This window comes from Colossoma macropomum, unplaced genomic scaffold (assembly GCF_904425465.1).
Source record: "Colossoma macropomum unplaced genomic scaffold, Colossoma_macropomum, whole genome shotgun sequence".
NCBI classification, from domain to species: domain Eukaryota; kingdom Metazoa; phylum Chordata; class Actinopteri; order Characiformes; family Serrasalmidae; genus Colossoma; species Colossoma macropomum.
The window spans coordinates 32,444,703-32,464,725 of record NW_023494790.1 but is presented as its reverse complement, the minus strand read 5'-3'; the positions used below and the strand labels follow the sequence as shown (position 1 = coordinate 32,464,725).

The 20,023-nt window shown below is 37.9% G+C and overlaps 1 protein-coding gene across 3 annotated transcripts; it reads right to left on the bottom strand.

Moving 5' to 3' along the window:
• Positions 1-4,229: 4,229 nt before the first annotated feature.
• On the bottom strand, positions 4,230-19,241 carry LOC118809635. 3 transcript variants are annotated; one of them, XM_036573110.1, is made up of 8 exons: positions 19,099-19,241; positions 17,227-17,429; positions 16,577-16,680; positions 16,240-16,434; positions 15,960-16,137; positions 12,716-15,660; positions 10,742-10,978; positions 4,230-4,459 (listed from the first exon to the last, which is right to left on the bottom strand). In XM_036573110.1, the coding sequence occupies exons 2-7, from the start codon at positions 17,408-17,410 to the stop codon at positions 10,913-10,915; spliced, it is 3,672 nt and encodes a 1,223-aa protein (XP_036429003.1). In that variant the 5' UTR covers positions 17,411-17,429; positions 19,099-19,241; the 3' UTR covers positions 4,230-4,459; positions 10,742-10,912. The 3 variants fall into 3 exon arrangements, with proteins under 3 accessions (XP_036429003.1, XP_036429002.1, XP_036429004.1); XM_036573109.1 differs by having other exon boundaries at positions 17,227-17,426; positions 19,099-19,240; XM_036573111.1 differs by lacking the exon at positions 4,230-4,459 and adding an exon at positions 5,501-7,309 and having other exon boundaries at positions 17,227-17,426.
• Positions 19,242-20,023: the final 782 nt, after the last annotated feature.

Below are 20,023 nucleotides of genomic sequence, written 5' to 3'. Positions count from 1 at the left end.
TCCTATCACTTCTGGCCTTTTTAAAAGGCGAATACGTTTCAGTTGTCATGCCTCCTCCTCTTCAGTCCTGGGTTGAGCTCGGGTGAAGACCAGACCCAGACTGTGAAGAGGATTGAGAAAGCTTCCGTCAGAATGTGTTCTGCTTTCTGTCTCGCCAAAGGGCACCCACGTTCAGTCCCGGCTTCAGAGAGCTGCTATTTCAGTGCTAGTGTTTCCTCCCGTCGTCACTGGACAGACCTTTAAAGCGATAACTTGTGGAAAAAATGTCAAACTGAAGCGCCTTAACCTCAAATGTGGTCTATACACCGAGACACATTTGGCGTCTTTTTGTTTAGTTTTGCTTTGTAAGGGAAGCTTATGCCCCGCCAATTAGCATATTGCAAACTGCATGCACAAATCATCAGTTGTCTCAAACTGTGTCAAGTTATTAGACAATCTCTAACAGACTTTCGGACACTGTATGACGTATGGCTATCTACAAAAAATGGACACAAGTCTTTAGTATATCTTGAAGCTCGTATTGTGTCTGTACATTTGACTACATTTGGGGAAAAGAGAAAACCGTTAACTATGACTTTAAGGCCAGATTTAGTCTGAGTAGATGAACTGTAGGTTAAGGTGGAGGTTTAGAAGTAATGTGGTTAAGATTAGGGTGGTTACCCCCCCATTGATGCTTTGACCTTAGGTTGAACTCAGTACACAGTGGGGTCCAGAAGTCTGAGACCACATTGAAAAATCTGTTTGTTTTTTTTTGTTGTTGTTGAACCTGGAAATAAACAACAGAAAGTTTTAGAACTTTGTGAAATTCATAACAGAGAAAAGTAAAATGAAGATGAAATAGTCAAGATTCTGCACTGTTTCTTGGTCACTATTCAAATGTAACCCATTCATGTCCAAAACAATATTTAGTATAAAATGAAAATGCCACAGAATTTGCTCTGATTGATCTAAAGTGGTGAAATTATGTGCAGTTATATATAATTGCACATCCAACAGTACTCACTTGAATTTTTGGATTATATCTACTTTTAATACTTTTATTTACTGTCAGAACTGAGTAATTCCATAAGTCCAAAAGACTGAATGTAATATGACAAATTAGCACTTTTTCTTTTGCCTTATAAGTTTGGCAAATTAAAAAATGTCTTCAGAATTGTGCTCAGGCGAGCTCAGAGAACACATGAACCAACTGAAATTTAAAATTTCAGATATGGACATTAATGGGTTAAGCAAATTTGTAACACTGACTCAAAATTTTCTGATTTTCTTAGATTGAAGGTCTCTTTCATTGAAGTACACATTTAAACGACTCTCCGGTGGATCTGATCTACTCATCAGGCCGTTTGCACCCACTTGTGGAGGCATATCAATTACTAAGAAATTCAGAAAATTCACGTTAAACTTTCAAAGATTCTACTTTTCACTCAAATTATGATAGAATTTGTAATGAGAAAACGTCACATTAAATTAAAAAAGAAAGCAAAGTGATGTATTTTCACTAGTGGTCTCAGACGTTTGGATCCCACTGTATCAGCAAGCGATGTTCTTGAATGAATCATTCTGTCCTGGCCACTCAACGAAAAAAAGAAATAAAACTGGCTGGACTGAGGGTGGGTGGCCATATTTCTTTGGGCCTTGGTACTTCCTGTATTGCTTGACGTTTCTTGAGTCGGTGTTTGCAGAACTTGTTACGATTCCGCCACTTTGTATTCCAAGCCTCTGAATAAATAACTGCTTTCGTGCTTGAGACTTGTTTATATGATGCTGTTGAAAATGAACTTGGAAATGTGATGCTTTAACAGTGCGTGGTGTTGCAGTTTTGCCTTACAAGGTATTGTACATGTTATCTGGACTGAATAAAATGCATACCAAAAACACGGCCGCCAATCTTTCTCCTCAGTTATGTAAATACAGGACATGAGCTAGGCCTCAAAACTGGCCACTGCTCAGCTCTTCTGACATTGTTATGCATTTCAAAGGCTTTAACAGATCAAATTTCATTTGCTCTTTCATGCCATAGTGAATGACGTCTACTTTGAAATCAATGTGAATCATAAATCATTTCCATTCGATGACAGATCATAGCAGGGCGAGGTGGGTCATTCTCCATTCTGAGTAGGAATTCTAGTGGAAACATTTTTAAAAATTCATCCCAAAACTATTTTACAGTCACTGGTGTTATATGAATATGGTGTAACAGTGACGGTGACTCCAGTGACTTTCTGGTTAAAACTGAGGATTTTGTGAATTGGCTGACTCATTGTTGGTCATGTGACCTTGTGCAACTATTTAAAATCAGTAATAAAAATGATATTTATGGCATTACTCTGACAAAATTTTAATTACCCAGCCATTAAAGCACATAACACCGGTGACACACAGAAGTTATGAGCTGCCTGATAAACAAAATTATTAATAAATTAGTGAAATATAGTGAGCGAGAGTGACTCGCCTTCTCATGCCTTCCTCTCTGATGAGCCTCGACCCAAAGCAGTTTAATAGAGCTGAAAATACTGTGTTGAAATGTAATATGAGTCCTGATAACAGCAGTGACCACAATCTGTGACGAATGAATATTTAAAATAAAATACATATTTTTTAAATACAGTTTAATGTTAATGATATAAAAAGTAAACACGAATCAGTTTTATACAAATTCCGAAGTTAAACCTCTTACAAAGATTGTTTTATATTAAAAAGGGTTTCTCAAATGTTGAACGTTGGTTTTGTGACGAGCTGTTTTACAGATGCAGAGCGACTATGAAACAGGATAAAAAAAAGAAAAATCAGAGAAATCATAAGGGAAAAGTATGATTTAGTCTTAGTTCAACTAAAGAAATGTACATACCAACTTTTGGAGCGGTGGCTAATATTTTAAGCATTTTTTAAGCCCTGCAACCTTTGTGACATGGGTTCCCCTCCAAATGGAGAAGGACCCAGGTGAAACATATTATTACATGGTAAAAGTAATAAAGCCCCGCTCACCGGTGCATGATGATGTAATCTAAAATCAGAAGATGTTTCAGAGGCAACAGTCATTACTTTTACATTTAATTTTGTCTTTTAAATTATATTATTTTTAAAATCTCTGCATAATTACAGTCATTTAGAGTGGTTCCATTGTAGAGAAACCTACTGGGTCAGAATTGTTCAAAATTGTGGTGATAGGAACCAGACGTCCGAAGTGTTTGATGCCTCTAAAAGTTCCCTCACAGAAACAACAGTTTTGAGATTTTGGCCTAAAACATATAGGCAAATGCTCCAATACCCAAAAATAACATTTACCACTATAATATTACGTATAAAAACTATCAACAGGTTTCTGTCACCACTGTTGTTAAGACATTTGAGTCAGTATGTTTCTCTACAATGCGCCATTTAACAACAAACCTCTTTGAATGACTTGGTTTATGACTCAAAAGTTAAATTATGCAGAATTTTTTTTTAAAAATGGTGGAATTTCCCAAGGACACAAACTAAAAAGGTAAAATAAAAGTCAATTTTGATGTCAGGCTGACTTTGTGAAATCAGAATCAGAGCCAAGAAAAACTTAGTGCTGGAGCTCCCCCTGCTGTTAGACATACATCATATGTCATTACCATATAATGCAATAGAAAAGAGTGGAATGTAAAACGTTTATGATCAGTAACTACTAATCTGTGTCTTATCATCAACCGACACATTTAAATACTTAACTGGTTCAGTGAAAACAGCAGCCAGGTTACTATTACAAGATTCTTTTATTGCTATACAGAAAATAACAATAAAATGCCCCTTTAACCACACACTATTACAAAAAATATAAATCGACTGGTCAGTGCAAATCAAACTATCAGAAAGTAAACAAAATAATGCATTTAGACCACTTTTACATTGGTGTCCATGATTAGCCCTGTAGTCCAACTACCAATGGTTGATCACCATAACATTCATTATTAAAAGCAATATATCGCTGTTGCCTAAAGAAAACCATGTATCTCCATTTTTGTTGTTTTTCGTTTTTTTGACATAATTTGAAAATGCCTGTTGTCCTTTACATTGTATGTAAATTTTATGATGAATGGACTAAAACAAATGACCCAAAATGACGTTCAATTCTGGTTCCATTGACTTACATTAGAAGTAAGAGAGTTTTTTCCGTCTCCTGTAAAGTTACCATTTTGGAAATACAAGGTTTTCTTCCGACAACAGCGATACATTCATGAACAACTACATTTTTTTTGTATTTCTTTTTACATAGATTTATATACTTTTACAGCCTGCCAATAAAACAACCCCACTGTTTACAATAAGTCACCATGGAGCGTCAAATTCAGACTGTACAGCTTTGCTCACATGACTCCTCTACTCACTGATGAGCTTGTGAAAGAGCTCAATTTGACCCTTTCACTCTTCCAGCCCTGCTGTCCTCAGTGCTTCAGCCAAGCGCCTGATGTAGGTGGAGTCCGGATATCCACTCCTACAGGTAAAGGAAGAGCGATGAACTGATTCAGTTAAGCCAACTAGGTCAACAAAATAAGAGGCTTCCAAAGTCACAATGAGCAGTGTTTCTTATCAGTGTCAGAAAGGCGATTTAAAGTAGACTGTGGACCTCGTTTATGAGCACAGCATTGTGGGTAACAGACTTACAACGTTTTTGGACACACAAGTGATTTTGCATTGTCAAACATTTTTGACAAAGTAGCAGTCAAAAGTTTCACCTACTCATAGAAGACTTTTTCAGTAGCACTCATAGATATACATACCTAGATGTCGTGCTGGGTCCAGCCAGGCACGTAAACAGCACCGCCATTCTGAGGCGGTCAACATCGCTGCCGGACTGCCTTCAGTACCATTACATAGCAGCAGTTTAAGAAAGATACTGTACTATTTCATGAATATTACACATATTAAAGCGGGACAGGATTATATAACAGAGGGAACGCAGTGATCCACGCTCATGTTTGTGTGATGCGTATTGTTTGTGTGATGTTTATGTGTAGATATGGCTGTGTGGTTGGTGAAGCACAGAGAACCTGTTGATGTGATTGTTCTTCCTCTGGTTTTATACGAAGCTTATTTCATTTAATAGTTTATTCAGGGATCTTAACTTTATACAGTAGTTGTTTATTTACAATGATTTAATGCTTTAAATTGTAAATTGTTAATGCTTTGTAGCGCTAAATTATAGCATTCCTTAATCCGTGTAGATATTCATAATAGATTAATAACGTTAGCACCTTCTCACACGAACCTGAAGGTAGCTTCTTATTTGCCAGCTTCTTGTTCAAATTTTCCCATTCCACCTTAAATGGTGCAGCTTCAGGCACCAGAAAGTGGCTGCTGCACCATTTAAGGTGGAACGGGAAAATTCTAACAAGAAGCTGGCGAATAAGATGCCAACTTTAGCTTCGTCCTTTTTACTGTGTTTTGGGGGGGGTATTTTATTTTTATGTGTATTGAGATTAGAAGTGATTCACACACTGATGGATCTGCTGATGTGTCTGATTGTGTTTCTCACGCTAAACTCAGTTTTTAACGTCAGGTGCAGACTAAAATACTTTCCTGCTGGTCCGGACGGCTAATTAGCACGATCAGTTAATAAAGAAATAAAATCTACCGAGAGCAGACCGTGCAGCCTAGATTAATCTGTGTCTGAGGATTATAAACAAAACAGATTTGGTGAAAATCAGTTGAGTAATAAGGAAGTTGTGGCTGATTTAATCCTGAGACTCATCGTCTCTCAATACAAGTGAATTTGTTCACAAGTGGATCTTGACCTCTCCAACATGGTGGACGCGCAGACGTATCGCCTCACATAGAGAACAACGGACCACGCAGCATCTAGGTATGTATGGTATGTATCTATGGTTGCATTTAGCAAAAAATTACACACTAATTTTCAAGTTGTTAATAATAAGCTGGTGTAAACAATAACTGAAATGGCAACAAGTTGGTAATAATAATAGTAAAATAGTGGTAACAAGCTGAAACGCGACATGCAATTTTCTACATTTACTGAAAGTTAAGTTAAAGAAAGATGAACATGCTGTAGAAAGATATATCTGGTGGGGTTGTGAGTTTCTTCTTTGCCAGATCTGTGCTTTATAATAAAGTAACAGTATTCTGTTTACTGGTAACACAAAAGGGGGATGTGATGTTGATTCTGTATAATGTCAAAATATCTACCTCGTCTGTTCCTGGTTAACTGCACTGTCTGTAAGTGGGTGTGATATAAAAGTAATAGAATAACCATGGGTGACTATAATAAAGTAATTCTCATAATATAACTGCAGTCATAATTTCAGGGCAGTTTGCCACGTTATTCTGAAAAACTGACGTTATCACCTGGTGTGAACTGCAGTAACTGAGAAACAAGTAGGTTTGCATTTTACAGCTCTGACTACATCTAGTTTCACTGTAATTACAGCCTGTAACTGTCTGTACATCACATTTAAATACATAACAGGTAAGAAACAATAGTAGAAGTATTAATATCACATGATTTCAACAGGACAACTTCACTATGTTTGGAGTAATAACTCTAATATCATAAAACCCTACAATGGTTCAAAAGAATCGGGGTGATGTTTTGATTAAGCAGATATTATGCTGGACACCTTATACCTATATACGTAAAAATATTTTGTATCAGCTGGAAAATTAACGTTTTATTAATGGGTATTTAAAATTGGGTAACATTATTTTTATTATTATTATTACTATTATTACCACTCAATTACTAATTTATTATTTATCATCAACTAGAAGATTAGCATGATTTCGTAGGTTAGTAAACTTGTTACCATAATTTTATGATTTTATTAACGCTACAATTACTAACCGACTATTTATTAACAACTAGAAAATTAGCACAACGGCTGTGTTCTCACACTGTTCTGGCTGAGAATAAACTGCTTGTGTGGGCAATTAGAACAACAGATAAAAAAAAATAAATTAATACATAAATACACCTCAACCACTAATATTTGTCTTAAAGAAGATTTTCAAGCATTTAAACAAGCTTTTTGATGGATGTTCTTAAGATTATTTAAATAGTATACAGGTTGTTCAACAGGATTAGCAAAAACTTGTAAACAATAACCTGTTTTCATCAAAAGTGCAATTAATATGCTAATGAATGAATAAATTAGTGATTTTAGTTATTTTTTCATGTCTCACAGGAGCATGTAGTCAGCAACCCACAAGTTCACAACTGTTCAGTAATCACTACTTTAGCATGCATATGTACTCACTAAGAAGCACTTCTGCAGGTACTTTGTCAGGTGAACTGAGGTTAGCAGTGTGCTAACAGGGTTCACTGTGATGTCTTAAAATAAAAATAGAAACAATATATATTTCATTTATATCAAGCAACAACACGTGTTCCCTGTTTACATATACCACCAAGCGAGGCCCATTACGAAAAATTACAAAAGGAAAACTACTTATCAACAATAACAATAGGGTTCAGTATATAAAGTGGAATTTCAAGTCTTACAGAGTGCCTGTAAGAATTAATACAGCATGTAAGATTAATTTTTTTACTAGTAAAAATTTAATTTTCACAGGCAGAAATTCAATTTTAGATATCAAGATTTTTTTACTAGTAAAAATTTAATTATTACTAGTAAAACTTAACTAGTAAGAATTTAATTCTTGATATCAAAAACTACATTTTCACTAGTAAAAATTTAATTTTTGATATCAAGAATTACTTTTCTACATGGGAAAATTAATTTTTTACTTGTAAGAATTTTCACTTTTATAAATTGAATTCCTGACATCAAGAAAAAAAGGTTTAAAATCTAAAATGGCTTGCCACAGATAGGAAGAGTTTAATGCCTCTAGAACATTCTTAAACAAAATTAAATAAGAATATGCCAACTGATCCCTGAGGCTTGATTCTATGATTGGTTTGAAACAAGCTTTTTAGCTAAAATGCATTATCTAAAATACATTTATGGAGTGGTACATGCAGGGTTTTGTAAGGAAAAGCAGATTTACCACTATTTTACCATTATCAACCTTGCATCTCCTTTTTTGACATAATTTAAAAATAGCCGCTGCCCTTTACACTGTGTGTAAATTTCATGATGAATGGACCAAAAGAAATGGCCCAGAATTACTTGGAAAAAAAGTCCGGTTCCATTGACTTACATTAAAAGTAAAGTAGGTTTTTTCCTTCTCCTGTAAAGTTACCATTTTGGAGATATGAGGTTTTGTTCTGACAGCAGCGATATACAAACTCAGAAGGCACATCAGGGTTCACTGGTGGTTTTGGATAGCAAATAAAATGGCTATATTTGTGTTGTAGTCATGGCGACCCCTGAATCCACTCACCACCACTGTAAAGAAATCTGAATTTCTTTCAATGAACCATTTCATATCAAACCACTCAGAATGACTTTGTTTACATCTCACCAACTGAGTTATGCAGACAATTTTTGGAAAAAATGAGTAGGATTCCTCTTTAAAGCACAGCTGAACCCAAACCACTGCATAAAGATTTGCACGCCACACAGGTTTCCTACACGTTTAGCGAAGACACTGCCTAGAGTGAGGATTAACCTTCAGGAGGGTACAAATTTTTACATTTGATTTCGATCTCTCTTCAGTTAAATGTGTGCTGGATGAAGTGTTTGAAGATATGCCACATATAGCAAGACCAGAAGATTTCAACTTGTCAGTTCAGGCACTCCTACAACCTCATCTGTTATGGTATTTTAATTAGCCGGAGTTCAGCCTGAGTGCAAAGCGCCTACTCATACTATTCATTACTGTTTACACACTTGTAGGCTTTTGCATTATGGAATGGGGAAGTAGGCGCCACATATCCTGCCCAGAATTCAATTCATCATGCTGGGAACAGGCTACGCTCTGGAATGGGTGAATACACTGCCAGAATGCAACCTACTATGCGTTCACAATTCACAAGTGGAACCGTTTTTCTCATTAACAGAGGTTTGTTCAATCATTTTTAAGTGCAGTCAGTTAACACAGCCCACCGGATATCATAGGAATCGCATTACTTGGAAATTTATGTCTACAATACATAGTAAAAACAGACAGAACTGTGATTAAGAGAAAATGAGACACCATTGAAAGCAAACCTCAATGCACTCTAGGTTCACAGGACTGGACGATACCCTGCAGCAATTTGCAGCGTATAATGGTAATCTATATTCCTTCAGTCTCTTACATCACTGTTGTATGTAAGACTAAGGTATGGCAAATGATATACTCCACACAGCCCATACTGGGGGTTGAACAGCATGAACAGCATGCTCAGTACAACAGAACAGCCACGTTTACATGCAGCCTAATAATCCGTTAATAACCGGACTAATAGCTCAATCGGAATAGAATACGTCCATGTAGACACCTCAATCGGAATAGACTAGTCCGATTGAGGCCATTCGGAATACAATTTCTATCCGATTGAACGAGATGGGTAACCCTGTAAATAATCCGTTAAACAGAATAATAACCGTCTAAACGCCTGTATCTGATTACATTCCCTATCGGAAAGTTTAAGTACGTTCTGATCATGTGTGTCACATCATAGTGAAAGTTTATGACGTTCAACATGGAGGGAGCAGAAACTGGTCTGCAGAGGGGACGAAGTTTATGCTCTGATCTTTAAAAGACGGCGGTGGGACGGATGTCCAGCTTATGTGTCACAGAACACGAGGACTTCCTCTCGGCCTTCTTTAATAAGGACACGCGAAGTACGTTTTCTGAGTCTGACATCATTTTAAAGTCATTAAAAGCACAAGCGCGCCAGCTGAAAACTCATCTCACTCTGACTGGACTCTTCTAAGTGGTACTTCACGCATGCACGTCATTTTGGATCTGATTACTTGTAGTGTGAATGTAAACGGAGGTTTTCCATCAGATGGTTGAGTAGAGTGTGAATATAAACACCTCAGTCTTAATCTATAATCAGAATGTGTTCAGTCGGATTGGCAAAAATCTTTGCATGTAACTTCAGCCAGTGATGCTTAAACTTAAAGCAGTTCTGCATTTCAGTCATTGAGATGTAAACAAATTTAATGAAACTTACCAATTTTACAGAGGTGGTAACAGGAACTAGGGGTCGCAATGTCTACTAAGCAAATATGGCCATTTTATTTCCTATCCAAAATGACAACTGAACCTAAGTAATGTTAATAATGGTAAAATAGTAGAAAATATAAAAATGAAAGTTTTCTTTGGGTACCATTTTTCCTTAAAACATCCTGCACGTACCTCTCCACCATGAACGGCTTTCAAAAAAATACCAAACCTCTAAAAAACCCTTAAATTCCCAGGTTTATTACATACTAAGGCTTATTATTTAGTAACTACAGGGACATCAGTGCAAACTGGCGGAGCTATGCTTAGGTTATAGAAGTGTGTGATAAAACTTTGGGCCCGCCGGTGGGTCCTGGCCAGCATAGTCGCAGGCATGTGACAGCATATTCGTAACCATTTCACGTAGTAGCTTTCACTGATGCAGCTTCAGACATCTGGTTCCTATCACAATGGTGCATCTCACGTCAAACTACTCTAAATGACTTAGTTACAAGTTAATGGTTTAATTATGCAATTATGCACTAGCTCAATAATGACTGAAAGAATAAATAAATAATGTAGATAGACAGATATATAGATAGATAGATAGATAGATAGTTGAGTTCACCTGATTAATTGACTTGTAGGTACAGCCCTATATGTTGCATTCTAGTTGAAAACCTCAATAATCCACCCCAATACTCACTTAGAAGCGCCACCGTCTATCCTGGTTTTGTGAGGAATACTGCCCCAAACAACTCGTCCTTCTCCACCCCACTCCTTCTCTTGGTCTTCTGAAAATGTGGCTTTCACGGTGAAGGTGAGGCCTTTCTGAAAAGCTTTCTCCAGAAGAGGCACCAGTCTTTTAGTATCTCCGTTAAGTGGGTAAGTAGGCTTCAAACCTGTCCCCTTTAAAAGGTGCCCCAGGGCAGGGATGACCCTCCTGTGAAGACAATAATGAACAAAACTAAATTAGTTTATATATATAAAATATGTTTACTGACTTTTTGCCCTACTACACGTGTGGGAAAACTGCAATAATGCTTGGGTTATAAGATTCTCTATTTTTGTCTTTGCACCATTGACCTTTGTATGTAAGATCTCCATCCCAGCTGCCTCCACGACAGGATTGGAAAAAAAAATTAAGACAGTATTGATATGCTATTATAATAGTATAATACTGCGATACACTGGGTTTAACAATAGTATTGACACATGCAGGCCCAACCATAATTTTTTTATTATTTGTTGTTTAATTAGGCCTGTCAGAATTATTATATAATCACCTGACTGCAATTATTTCCATCTCGCCATTCACAATGATATATTTGCCTAGCAATAAACAGAATGTGAACTGGGAGCGTTTTTATCAGTTGGGTTCAGGCGAACATATATAAATAAAAGACATCAGAAAATGCATTCCCTGAGAGTCTAACAAAAAAAACTGAATGGTGCTATAACGCACTTAGAGGGCAGCAGTCAATAATGTTTGTTTATTTGAGCTGTAGGCACATCTGTGTTGTATCATCAGTATCAATGTCAAGAAAGCAAAATAGCTAATCAGCCAAGTTTGCTTTAGTTACACACAGTGAACAAAGAAAAACAAATTGTTAATCGCAATTATTTCTATGGCAATTAATCATCATCTAAATTATAATTGTGACAGGTGTCCTCTATTTAATATCAATATTTTTACATGTTTAAAGCCTGTTGTTGGACTAACAGCTTATCAAACTGCATTTGTCTTAATCCAGTCTTAACGCTCTTAAGTTGGCAAGACGAAGGCTTCTATCAGTGAAGTTATTAGGTTTGTTTTATTTAGTGTGGAGTTGTGTAGACAGGCCGCCGGCCAAGCTCAGCACAATGCACAATTAGCTTTTTTTTGTTTTTCGAGTCATTGAGTCAGACTTAATGGACATGTGACACTCCAATGGCAAACTGCGCCACTGGTGCGTCACAGTGACATAGGTTATCATAATCTGGCAGGGACAAGGTGGCTGCAGTTTTCAAAGCCAGGCGCTGCAGTTCCCCTTCACCCAGCTGCACAAGCTGAGTTAGAGCTTAGTTCTTACTGGTTAGAACTTAAAAAAGACAAGAATATAGATAGAAACGGTTGAAAGCATTGCGAATAACATGGTTACCCAGCACACGGTGAAGATCTATAACATAACCCTTATAATATACCTGTGAGAGTTATTCTACACTTCTAATTGTTCTGGATAAAAGCATTTGTTAAGTATGTTAGAATAAAGCCTGTTTTGTGGTTGTAGTTTGTCTCCTTCACAAATAAAAGTGGCGGTTAAATATATAAATGTGATGACAAAGGTTTTTGAATGCTGATTTGTCTACTTCACAATTTTATTTTGCTTCAATAAAAATACATATATTTTTGGAGAAATAATATCACAATACTTAGAATATCATAAACCTTTAGATATCACAATGGAATTATATCATAACTCAAGTATCATGATAATATTGCATCGTGGGGCCTGTAGCGATTCCCAACCCTAGCCTCCAGCTTCTGGCATTAACTTTGGGCCCAAAATAATCAGTGTTTGACATGATTACAGTCTTAACATAGAATTAATATCTTGTTTCTACAAAAAAAGATTTAAAGGAGTTTTTTAAAGAACATGTTAGACTGTTGAAGGATCTCTAGAAAATATAATGGTCTTACCCCTTGAATACCATCAGGTATCTCATAGACAATCTTTAGTGTTGTGTCTCTGATGAATCCAGGAATTGTGATGGTTGATTCTCGAACAGACATGGTACCTTTGATACCCCGGGTGTCCTGTTTAGTTTCTGCTGGGCAGAGCTTGCAGCTGGCATGAGTTTCTTTAAGGCACTGAGAGCAGAGGTTCATGCCACATGCAGTTCGATTAACAGTGCTGCTCTGAGCACCACACACGCAGGATAAAGGGAAGCCTTGATTTTCACTCACATAGGATGGCAAAGCAGTGCTCGTGACTTTCAGTGGTTGTGGAACATCCATTTGGTCCACAGAACCACCTAGGTGCACCTGTTTGATAAGGGTTCCTTTCATCTGAGAGTGACCTTCTTGATCAGAGTACTTCCACAAAGTGGTTGTGGTTCTGTGGTCTCCATCAGCTGTGCCATTTGCTTCATCTTCTGAACCTGAGTTGATGACGTTGTCAGCTTTTACACTCCCCTTATTCATAGTCCAATCCTCTCCTAGCTGTACCTTCAAAGTACGGCCCTTCTTGTCTAAGCCTTGCGTCCTTTCCTCTGTCCCTTGCTCTCCTTCCATCTTGTTATAATTGTCTTGCTCTTGGTTGTCTTTGTTGACTGCATCCAGTGTTGTGTCTCTGGTTCTATCTTCCAGTAATCGGGGAACATTATTTGATTTCTCATTGCTACTTTGACCCGATATTTTAGGTAGATAATTCTTGCTGACAGTTTGTGCATTTTCACCTGTTGGTGTTGGATGATTGGCATCGCTGTTAGTTGTCCTTACTTCATGACTGCTTGGCTTATGAGGCTCCCAACTCTCCATCTGTGCCTTTGCATCACTGACCCCTGTATGAAAAACCTCCATCATAGTTGCCTCCACTTCCTGACATGCTGACACAGGTCCCAGGATCATTACAGACCTGGACATGACTACAGTCTTAACCTTCTCATGGAGTTGTTTCATTACTGAACAGAACTCTGCCAAGGTCTTGTCCTTAGGGTCTGACAATCCAAGTATGGATAGGGGTAGTGTTCTTGTATCAAAGTCCATTTCAACTGTGCCAATGAGACTCTTCAAATCACGGTGGCATTTATTCACCTTTTCTGGGTCTGCACCCCTCAGACACAAAATGACATCCTCCTTATCATATGTTTCTTTAATTTGTAGATCAGATGTTAAATTGTCAATTTCAGTAGTATATACTGACTTAAGATAGAGCCACAATCTTATGGACACACGGATATCCACAGTGGTAACTTCTTTTGTCTGTGAACCTTGGCTTCTTTCCTTTTGCCCACCAAACAGGTCTACAGCTGCTGGTTCATCTTTGCTTTTTCTGACTTTGCCAGAGAAGCTATTGGATCTTTTCCGAGTGGATCCTGAAGGCACTGTGGGATTCTTATTGATTCCTATGTCTCCACATAGATCCATGTGACCTAAGGAGAAACTGTGAGAATCAATTGAATAAGCTGGCATCACTATTGGCTTCTTCTCAGTCAAGTTGGAAGGAAATTGTCCAGGTTTCTTCAGGTCAGCTTTAAGTATCTGAGCATCCATCTTGCTCAGAACACTGCCCTTTGCAACTGTATTACCAGACATGGTGTTTGGTTTCAGATTACTATTCATTGATGGCTTGATAAAGGGAAGGGAGTGTGGGTGTTTACTATCAGGAGACTTTTCATTTACAGACACAACCTCTTCCAGTTTGGGTGCTGTTTTTTGGTTTTCAGCATCTTTTGAGTTCCAAGCAGACTCCGTAACGCCAACTGACGCCCCTTTGCTAAAATTAGCAGCCATTTTCAGCTCTCTCCCTGACTCAGCTCGTTTGGTCTTATGCCCTTTACCTGACTTGTGTTGCTTCTCTAAGCCATTTGAGGTAGTGTCTGGATGCCCTTTAAGTTTAGTTTCCTCTGAAATAAAGTGCGGGTTGTCCAATGGTCTCTTGTTCACATCAGAGGAGGAAAATATAGAAGAAGACTTGGGAGGGAGAAACAGAGAATCTACATACTTATCCTTGTCATACCAACCACCACATTCCATTTTTTGGAGGGGTTTCTCCTCTGAAGTGTCATAATTTCTTCTGGCAAGAAATATATCTTCATCCATCACTGCCTTAGTTTGAGTTTGTAAGGTAACGAGGCCAGAGTGTGTGTGATCATCAAAACGCTTCACTTCACCAGATGTAGGCTTAATCTCAGTAGAGGCATGAATCTCTTCATTGCTTGTCTTTTGGTAGTCCTTCCTTGGATTGAATAAGTCATCTGAACCCTGAAACTTGCCCCCAGTTGGCTGAAAGAGGCCTGACTGCTCTGCTGGTTGTTCTAATGATAAGGAACCCCCTTGGTGAGCTAAAAAAGTGGGCTGAAAAGGAGTAAACGGATGGTCTGAGTTGATGTCTTTATCCATCCGAATCCCTTTCACATCGACTATAAACTGCTTGGCCTCAGACACGTCACTTTTACTTCCTACCAAATAAACATTCCCTTTATCTTCGTCTATCATCAGCTTTGGTAGCCTCTCCTTAAGGCTTTCCAAGGCATGCTCAAGGTGTTCCACAGGGATGCCACTCTTAGATATATTCTCTCTGCGTAACTGGGACCCTTTCTCCTGGTACAGATTTGCTAGGTCTTGGTGGGCCTTTCCAACAGAGCTCATGCCACGCTCCGAGAGTGTTTTTTTTGGCTTCAGGTACAAGGTGGTGATGTCTTCGCAGGTCACATCAAGTACTTCCACCCTGTGCCGCCTGAGGATGCTTTGGTACTCCTTGTTGCAGTACTTATGGAGGTAAAGGAAGATGTCTGAGTCAACAGCCAGGGAAAAGTCTTCAAAAGAGGTCCCATCATCTGGCTCTAAGTCCCATTTGTCTTCCATAAAATCTTCATGTGATGCTTGCTGGATGTTGGATGAATAATCATACAGCTCCCCACCTGTCATCATAATAGAAACAATAATATGATTCCATATGTTCTGTCCTCAGCTTCTTTTATGATGTACTGAGATACTTAACAACTCATGGCAAGTGCATGCTGATGCAGTATCTAGTTTGCTTGGTGCTAATTGGTAGTGAATAAGTTTCCATTTAGAACATTTAGTGCAAAACTAAAGAAGCAAACTTCAGATGCCAACCATGACTGATCAACTACATTTTTACAAAGTTATAGAAGTGTTAAACCATTGTAAGTAAAAAGTTATGAGCAATAACGTAGCTACATGCTGAAATCATTACCTGTTTTCCAGACTGTGCTCTCCATTTCTAGATCCAACTTGTCAGTGTGTGGAGCATACTTTGCCCCTCCAGCTGCTATGTTTGCCCCTAGAGGGTTGTTATCTGTCTTCTCTGGGGGTAAGCTGTGCTTTTCTTGGCTCTTTTTCTTTGATGGGATTCCACCTCCAGAATTCTGTTTCTGAGTAAATATTACGTTGCCATAAGTAAAGGCATGCACATGTTTAAATTTCAAGGAGAAATCAACCAGATTTGCCTGAGAAAATCAGCTGCAATGTTCTACCTGTGATTCCAGTGATCCTAGGATTAGGCTGCTAAGTGACTGAACTTTAGTATAGGAACCACTCAGAGTGCAAAGGTCTGTTTGGGGGTCAAAAGTCAGACGGATGTCTGGAAAAGTTTCATGCAGAGACAAGAGGCTTCTTTTTCCTTCAGGGAGCTTATTGTGGTCCACAGTCAGAGACATATACAATAGGACCTATGAAAACAGAAGGAATAAAACAGAGAGAAAGCCGAGAGGAAGAGTGTGCAATTACAAAATAGCTTGTTAATGGATAAGACTGAATATAAAATGTAAATTAGAAAAGCAACAGCGAAAAGAGCATTTCAAAGATGTCTACCTCATCTGGATCCACTTCTTTATGGTGGAGACTGATCTTGACATCATAGCTTTTGTCATTCACCTTAAAAACCTGCTTTCCTTTCTCTGCCAGTCTTAGGGCAACTGAAATAGTTACAACAAGAGACAGTTAAATTAGACATCTAACACTTCTATTGCAATAAAGGGTCTTGATTTTGGTTCTGCATCTATCCTATGCATTAACTTTGGCATGCTACTGCAGATGTATGAATTTGATGACCACCAGAGATGTATGAGTAGATCTAGATAATATAAACATCAATTATTGTGATACAGTATTTTAGCAAAATATCTCATTAATGAAAAATGTCACAATAAATAAGAAGAAAAATGAAACTCCATTAAATGCCTGAAGTTCTCTCCTTCCTATACCTATCTTTAAGTTTCCATTTCTACTTTCCATTTTCTGTGAGGAAGTTTTGCATTTTACCATCTCCCCATCTCCTGTATTTTCTCTGTTTATTAAAGGGGGGACCAGTCTTCTGGGTTAAAACAGAAGCTGCCCAAAACCCAAGCCCATGTTCTCAGAGTTTTCCCCTTCTACGGTCAAACAGTCCCTGTTCACACTACATTTACTTGCAATGTGGAAGTAAATCTACTGACAATATCCATATCCAAGTAAATCCTCACCCTTGTTCTCCTCAAATGTGATGAAGGCTGTTCCAGGTGTGCTTTTAGAAACAGTCACAGAGCTGATCTCTCCACCGCCATTCTTCTTGCGCAGGAAGTGGATGTGGATTTTGTCTACCAGCCGATTTTCAGACATGTGCACTGGGAGACCACTCACTTTGACCGTGCGCCCTTCAGTTGCCATCCTGACTGAGGAGGACCTGCTCAATTGGTCAGAGAAAAATTCACAAACTCTCAAAATGAAAAAATAATGATACCTGACAATATACTGGACAGCTGTATGACAGCCTACAGTTAAAAGATCATCTTAACTGATGTGCTTCAATAAAAATATAAAATTGATGGCAACATCAGCCAATACTCAAGGTTTCGGTGTCAGAAGAGTTGGTACCCTAAAATAAAGCTGTTATTGGTTTTAGAAATTTGCATGATTTCAGACAAGGTTATTCTCACGTTACATGAGACAGAATATAGTATTTACCTTCCATGTATCTTGAATGTGTATACATGCTATACATGACAAATATCTACCTATCCATCAAATATAGGGACACATATATGACCATAAACCACTTTTTATTTGCTTATATGGAACTTAGCAATGCATGTTGGGTCTTATTCTTTAAAAAAACAACTCAAGTACAGATTATAAGAAATGTAAAACATCAGATCTGTGACTGGTTTTATAGACTCTGTTTGCAAGAACCTATACTCTCAAAAAAGATGGTTCTTAAATGGTTCTTCAGTAAAAGGAGGTCTGTATTTCATGCTTAAATGGATCTTTGCATGGTGAAATGGTTCTTCAGATTGATGGAGAATGTGCTGTAAATGGTTCTATATAGAACCTTTTTGAAAATGGTTCTATATAGCACCAAATAGGGTTCTTCTATTGTTACGATGTCAAGCTTGCAACAATAGAAGCCTATTTGTGCTATACAGAACCATTTGCATGTATATATGGTTCCCTGCATGGTAAAATTCAGATTTTAGACGTCATGATAAAATTCAGTTCTTCAGATTGATGGAGAATGGGTTGTTTATGGTTCTATATACATTCTTTAAAAAGACGGCTTTTCAAAGGTTCTTTAGTAAAAAAAAAAGGTTCTATATAGAACCATGAACACTTAAGGAACATACTGCATGATTAAAAGATTCGTTGCACCATGACAACCTTCTTCAGATTGATGGAGAATGTGCTGTAGATGGTTCTACGTAGAACCTTTTTAAAAAGGGTTCTAAATACAACCATCCACTGCACATTCTGAAGAACCCTTTCATGATGCAAAGAAAGCCGTTAATGATGCAAAGGGATATTTGAGTGTTTACGGTTCTTTATAGTACCATTTCCTTTAATAAAGAAACTTTGACGAGTCATCTTAAGAGTGCAGGACCTTTTGAAAATGGTTCTATATAGCACCAAAAGGGTTCTTCTGGATTGATCCAAGCTTGACATCGTAACAATAGAAGAATCCTTTTCGGTGCTATATAGAACCATCTCAAAAAGAACTTGCCTTTACTAAAGAACTCTTGAAGAACCATCTGTAGTGTTTCAGGCTACAGTTCATACGTTAGCCATTAGCCTTGACAACAGCTAAACACACACGTGCACAAATACAAGCTCAGGCTATTTCTGAGGTAAACAGAAGCAGATTAAGTCACTTTTTGACACTTATTGGATTTTAGTAGAGCGAATAAAGCTGGATATTTCACACAGTGAGCGAGAGAGAGAGAGGAAGATCGAGTAGTCGTCGAGAAACAAAACCAACGTCAGGTGAAACAGAAACGAAACAAACTCTTGCTCAAACAACAGTTCGCTAGCTTAACGCCACTTCTACTGAAACTACGACCAAACCGCTCTAAGAGGGGGCTTACCTCTGTATTCTGGCTGAGAAAGTGGACTTTTCCCCCTCAGACAGGCATTTGTAGCTCCGCAGGTCAGTCGGGTTTCAACAAGTGCTCTGTTTTCTAGAAAAGAGAAACCGAAACAAGCCCGGTGGCGCGGCACGATGTGACGTACACCGAGTAATGGGGAGTCGATTCTTCGACTCGTCAGGGCCGAAGGGCTCTTGGCCAGTGACTCTGAGAGTCGAAACGCTTGGAGTCGACTCTTCAATTCTGTCGACTAAATCAAGGATTTAAACGGAATAAACAACGAAAACAAAAACAACAGTGAACAATATTTTTCACAGAACGTTGTGGAAAATAATATGTGGCTGTAGTTGGCGTTTTTGACTGCGTTCAAATTTCTCCGTTCCACCTTAAATGGCGCTGCACCTCTACACTATTGAGGTAAATTCTGCGTTATTTAAGGTGGAACGGAAAATTCGAATACTTTGGGCATTAATGGTTTATTTTCATAGAATTATGACTAATGATTTTCTCAGTACATCACTTAAAGCTTGAGCTCCTTTCAGCAGCCTCATCTTGTGAAATATGTGAAATGATGTGATTTCTGATGGTAAGATGTGTAATCATTAATACAATCAATACAAATTCCCATCATATCACTATAATCTATAATCAAAAACTGGGTAAACCATGTTTAGTATGGTTTAAAGGTGCAATGTGTAAGATTTAGGGGGATCTATTAGCAGAAATGGAGTGTAGTATACAAAACCATGCTTTTATTAGTGTATAATTACCTGTAACTATGAATTGTTGCGTTTTCGTTCGCTTAGAATGAGCCCTTCATATCTACATAGGCAGCAGGTCATCTTCCAACAGAGGCTGCCATGTTGCGGCGCCATGTTTCTACAGTTACCAAGAAAGGACAACTCAAACAAGTAGAAAGAAGTAG